This window comes from Cyclopterus lumpus, chromosome 5 (genome assembly GCF_009769545.1).
Source record: "Cyclopterus lumpus isolate fCycLum1 chromosome 5, fCycLum1.pri, whole genome shotgun sequence".
NCBI classification, from domain to species: Eukaryota; Metazoa; Chordata; class Actinopteri; order Perciformes; family Cyclopteridae; genus Cyclopterus; species Cyclopterus lumpus.
The window spans coordinates 2640130-2646252 of record NC_046970.1 but is presented as its reverse complement, the minus strand read 5'-3'; the positions used below and the strand labels follow the sequence as shown (position 1 = coordinate 2646252).

Here is a 6123-nt window from a genome sequence, read left to right as displayed (position 1 = left end):
TGTGTGTGTGTGTGTGTGTGTGTGTGTGTGTGTGTGACTCCCGGGGGAGTGGTTGGCGACAGCTTTTTTTCTTGCTGAGCTCGAGTGAAGGCTAACTAAACGAGGGGGGGGGGGGGGGGGGGGCTGCTGCTCTCGGGAGGCAGTTAGCGTTTCCTCTGCCGCCTCTCTTATTGTCGAGGCCCTCGCGGAGCGCCGCGTCAGCACTTCCCTCTCACCACCGGGACCGGTTGTTGTTAGCGTGATAGGTGGAGCGATAGCTAATGCATTATGAATAGCTAATAGTAAAACCGCTACAATGCGGGGGCCGCGTGCTGATTTCTAGCACGAGCAGTTGGCTCGTAATAAGCAGCGGAAAGTGCTGACCCCCCCCGTTGATATGCGGCGGGGAGGAATCGTCTCATTTTAACGGCGGAGGGGAAACTTTAATGATTGCCTGTATATCTCCCGAGAAGTTTGAATGGGGAGGTGCTGCAGATGAAGGGGTGGGGGGGGGGGGTGTTCGTACAGCTCAGTGCTTCTTGCACACATGTCGGGGCCAATAAGGTAATGATGTAAAGGCCCACGGTAATGGCCGGGGGGGAGCTGCTCGCCAATTTGTCTTCCGTTATTGCTCCATTTCTGTGTGACGTGATGGCTGTGCGTGTTTGTCATCTTAATACGATCGCCGTATTAGCTTAACAGTGGCTCATATTCTCTCTCTCTCTCTCTCTCTCTCTCCCATCCCCTCCCCATTGTCCCTAGTTGTTCACGTAAGGACCGGTGTGACCGGGCGGGCGAGGCCCAGAGGTTTGCCTCCGACCAGAAGCAGTGTGTGGAGCTCAGCGTTCAGCCCAGGAACATCTCCGTCACCATGTCCGAAGTCCAGGTGCGTCTTCGCTCGCCGTCGTGGATCCATTTTCAAAACAATAAAACGGCATTTCCTTTTTTTTTCTTTCTCATCTATTGTCCACGTGCACGTTAACGCCGAGCATGCAGCCGAAACTCCATGAAAGAAATCCATCTCATGTAAAATGGAGGCGTGTGTCCTCAGTGTAACCACACAGGGTTAACCTTCCCTCTGCACATTAACGCGGACGCATTAACCTTGCTGGAGAGTCGCACACACACACACACACGATACGCACCCACCCTCTTTTATTCCTGCTGCTGTCACATAGACTCATACCCCCCCCCCCCCCCCAACACCCATTAGCCCTCGTGTCATATCTTCTAATAATCCATGTACATCGTGTCCTTCCATTGATCTTGCACTGATTGCCCCGTCTCGTCCTCTCGCTAGCTGGTCCTCCAGGCTCGTAATGTGCCCGATCTCTCAGCGGGGGTCAACTGCTCCTTCGAGGACTACGTGGAGACGGAGGGGCGGATCCAGGGGGGGCACATCTTCTGCCTGTCTCCTTCGGTCCGCGACATCATCCCCATCACGAGGAACAAAGGTCGGGAAGGGGCGAAGGGGCGATGAAGTCACCGGGGTAGTGAGGTCACCGGGTGTGGTTATGAGGAGTTTTTGGTGATATATTTGAGTAGTTAATATGTTTTATTTTTGCTCTGCATACTCCATGTTTTATGAGTGTGTCCCTTCATCGCATACCACATGTTCATCACCGGGCCAGCGTCTCTTTTTGTACGTTCAACATAATTGTTTAATGTTAGCAGATGATTTGTTCAGCGCGTCTATATTCAGAATACCTTGTCACCACTAATACCGCTCACCCATTCCCTTTCAAAGCCCTAAACACAAGTCTCCGTGCATCTCCTGAAAATAGAACCGTTTTTGAATTCCCATTATCATGCATTATGCACCGTTGTCAGTTTCAGTTTATGTTTCTTCTCCTATCTGAAGACGCTAGTTATGCTGCGAGCTTCTGTTCAAAGCGGTGACTTCAGGGTGGTTTATTGTTATATTTAAAAATACCTGCAACTTTTAATTTTTTTTTTTTTGCGCCCCGTTTCATGTCCAATTCTGTCGATCCACAAACGATAAGAAGTCGTTTGTGGATCCGCGTTCAAAGGCTCGCTCTTAAGTTTCCCTCAAAGTGACGTCTCGGTAGCTCTTCACGGAGCCCATTATGCCCCATAATGAGTTCTCATCAGCTCTGGCATCCAAACACTGATTGGTGCTGCTATTTTTAATGCCACCCCACTGTGGGTGTGACATGAGCGCCGCGTTGCTAAGCTACCGCGCGTCTTTGTGTGTGCGTGTTATCTGCCGAGGCCACGCGAGTGGAATTCAGATTCAAAGTGTGACATTGTGTATATTCCTGATTTAAATGCAGCTCTTTGGTGTTTGTGAGCCGTCTGGTAATTAATGAATGAATTATTGTCTGTGTGGCGCAGGGGACAAGCGGGTGGTGAAGCTCTATCTGAAGTCCAAGGAGACGGGCAAGAAGTTCGCCAGCGTCGACTTCGTCTTCTACAACTGCAGCGTGCACCAGTCGTAAGTCACAAGGCTGCGACGCTTCTGGGTCCATTAGCCGTTTGCTCTGTTCTTCTTTTTGGGGGTCTTAGTTTGAGTCTTTTCCCTCTTGTTCTTTAAAGAGATGATCTGTTGGTTCAGTCTCCCAATGGGCTGTCCATGACACACACACACACACACACACACACCCCTCTGACCTCCTGAGGCTCGAGTTACCATTCGAGTTAAAAATCGAACGCGCCGTATATGAGAAACGATCTGAGATGGTAATTCTAGTCTTGTTATCATAACCCACGACGCGCACTAATGATGCTTCAATGATTAAATAATTATGCGATGGTCGTACCTAATGCCTCCAATCACAGACTCTAAACGCATTTATGCCTCTTCCCCACTTCATAAACCAAATACATGCTCTCGGATACTCAGTCTGGTACTAATCCACACAATGAAGACAGTCAGACCCTGTAAAATGCTAAATGAAGACCCTCGGCGTTCCGCCCAATCTCGCTTCACTGCCCCTCGTAATCCAACCGCTCCCCGAGGTCAGTCCTAGCGCAGGCCCGATGCACCCTGCCGGGGTAAAAGAAACCCCGGCCCGCCCCACATGACACCTCCTGCCCATCCACGGCTGATCCCGGGGAGGCTGAAGCGTCTGCTGGGGTATTAGCCTAGGGGCAGCAGATGGCTTGGAGGCCCCTGGGGTACCGCAGGGCTCCATCCCGGCTTCCCTCTGGATGTTAGATGAGCCTCCTTCGAGGATTGTCTGCAAACACACACACACACACACACACACACAGACATGCACCGCCACGCCTCCCTCCACTCTGTCACCGAACGTCGTGGACACCTAATCCGTTCCTATGACCTTTTAACCCCCCCCCCCCCCCCCAATCTCCCTGCCACAACAACGAGGATTAGCTCAGCTGGTTAAGGGTGTGGTGGTTTAAAAATGTGGACTCCCAGTTAATTCGTGTCCCATAAGGACCCTGGGATGTTTGCTGGAACTCCCAGAGCCCCATGCTGCAGAGGGGAGTAAACACCCCGTCGGAAGGTCTCCTCGTGGATGTGCTCACAGTAAAGATTCTAGTGCGGAGATGTTCTCACAAACCCAGCGCGAGACACGCATGAGAAGTGACGCAGGCCATTTGAAGATATTACCCCAATGAACTCTGATTAAATCCGTTCCCCGGGCTGATCTGATCCTCCCCGTGATGTAATGGACACGTTGTAATGACGTTAGAGATGCGCCACGTTGCATCTTCGGCAGCGGCGAGAGATGCCGAGATAAGAATCCCATTTGGAGATGGCACTCCGACCTGAGCCCCCCCCCCCCCCGCCCCCCCGTGCCCGAACGTCAGTGCGTGGCGTCTGATGGGATCCGACTCTTAATGTCGTTGGCGTAATGACTTCAGGCCGGCGCCGCCCCGATTCCAGGATGCCGGGTCAGTTTTCCTCTAATGGGCTTAAGCTCATCATATGCAGGATTTTACAGAGTGAAGGGTGCCGAGCGACGCCCTCAAAACACGCACGAACACACACACACACACACACACACACATTTCCGAGCAGAGACCATATTCATCAGCTGTTCCTGCACATCTATTTCCATTCATACTGTGCGTGCGCGCTAACGTTAACGCTGCTTTTTGGAAGTCGAGGTGTGAGCACAACATTGGAATCACCTCATCTGAAAGGTTGACACCCAACCCGGTCCCCAAGAACACACACACATAAACACACACACACACACTCACACACACATACACACACACACATACACACACACACATACACGCATACACGCATACACACATGCACGCACACACACACAAACACACACACATACACGCACACACACACACACACACACACACCCTTCCCGCTTATTTACACAGCTGATTACGTCGTGGCCCTTGCCTTTTCTAAAATGCCATAAATTTACATAGTGGTATTAATCTAATTAGAATTCCCACTGTTTCAGTTTAAGGAGTGCCAAGATTGAAATAGAAAATTACCCAAGGCCATGATTGCTCCTTAATTAAATATTTCCATATGCTTTCCTCATCCCACATCCCCCTATTTATTAAAGATAGGGGAGATAGTCTGGCACCGGATGGGGTTTAAAGGTCCGTATGAAGCGACATGGAGCACCATGTCTCGCTGTGGTTACCGTGACTGTCAATCTCGTGTGTGATTCAGGGGCCTCAGAGTAAAACAAGTGCATTTTCAAGAGAGAAAGTATTGTAAACATTGTGCAGCTGAAAAGGCTTTTAATGACTTTTAATATTTCTTTCCCCAAATATTGCAGCAATTCTTGGACAATTGAGATTTCATTTTGTTCCCCTGTAAACAAAGACATGCACACATATAATTGTGTGCATGAATACCAGTCCCTCTGAGCATTATACCCCCCCTTTGATTTTAACGGGATCCAGTAATGACAGGTGAGACCATCCAGAGGGTCATTAAATTATTCACCTCCACTCCTTTGAAATAAATAGTAGCCAATAAATAACTCATGTTGCCGAGTGCAGGAGTGTCTAACGCGCCTCACCAGGAAAGCGGATTGTATTTCTCACTCCGAGCTGACCGAGGAGAGGAGAGAGGGGAGGAAATCAGAGCCCATTGTGTCGCTCCGCAGCTCGATTAGCATCTGAATATGAGCGGATTAAATTAGCATGATGAGCGTTGCCATACGGGCGTCTGCAGCTTCTGAGCGGCTAACGGAGATGGCGAGTGACAGGAAGGAGGAATGAGGAGATGCTGGGGGGTCTGGACAAGAGGAGGAGAATGATCCAACGTTCCTGAATGGCCTTGGGGGGGGGTGCACCAGTGCTAGAAGAGAGGTTCTGAGATCCGGAGGCAGCTCATGAGGGGAGGGGGGGCGCGCTTACCTCGAGGAACCAAAGAGTGAGCAGCAGGGGGTTGTCAGACGGCCGACCGTTGGCCTTTGGGTGGCACGCGTTGACGGCACTGCCTTTTTTATTTTTTATTTCAAAGGCCGTAATCACATAAAAGTCACAGAAAGTTGGCCGTGGGTTACCTGCTGATATTTTGCTCGTTATTTCAAAGTCAGTGTTACACTAACGAGGTTGGTTTGACATGAATAAAAGATAAAAGTCCGGATAGAAACGGTTATTATTACCGGGGCTTAGCGACAGATGACTAAACTTTCTGCTGTTCGGGACTCGGTTCTGGCGACCTGCTGTGTTAAGTCGCTGCTGTCCTGTATTTTGATGAGCACTGATCCATCGGTGGGCCCCCAACCCCCCCCAAAAAAGACCCTTTGACATTGAAACTAGCGATTGTTGCTACCGCTAACAAACGCCACTGAGCTGGGCTAACTTGCCACATGTTTGTTTGTCTTGCGTCCAACTCACTTGGGACCTTTCTGCTGCTGGAGTCTGTGCACTGTATGCTAACCTAGCCTAGCGTAGCCTAATAGCTTCCCGTCCATTTGTGGGCAACGTTGATAAATCTCCCATTGGCTCTCGTGTGGTATTAAGAGGCCTGCTCTTTCCTCAGCCACACATGCCTCATTCTAAATGGACGGCTTCTCTCAGCACAATGCTAAATTGGCCAATTAAAGCGGCGGTGGGATTGAATTAAGCCCCGGCCTCTGATCTCACTCAAAGGGAGGGGTCCGGGGCTGGAAACGATCACTTACAAGCGCGCACCTGACAAACGAGCGGCCCCTAATGGATCCA

The 6123-nt window shown here is 50.4% G+C and overlaps 1 protein-coding gene across 4 annotated transcripts in view; it reads left to right on the top strand.

Annotated features, from left to right (window-relative positions):
- The window catches only part of LOC117730942 (plexin-A1-like), a 148637-nt gene that overhangs the window by 81037 nt on the left and 61477 nt on the right, over positions 1-6123 (top strand). For all 4 annotated transcript variants that reach the window (XM_034533018.1, XM_034533016.1, XM_034533017.1 and 1 more), the window contains exons 6-8: positions 742-865; positions 1280-1433; positions 2335-2434. In XM_034533018.1, coding sequence (XP_034388909.1) covers positions 742-865; positions 1280-1433; positions 2335-2434 — 378 coding nt within the window. The remainder of the gene's footprint in view (positions 1-741; positions 866-1279; positions 1434-2334; positions 2435-6123) is intronic.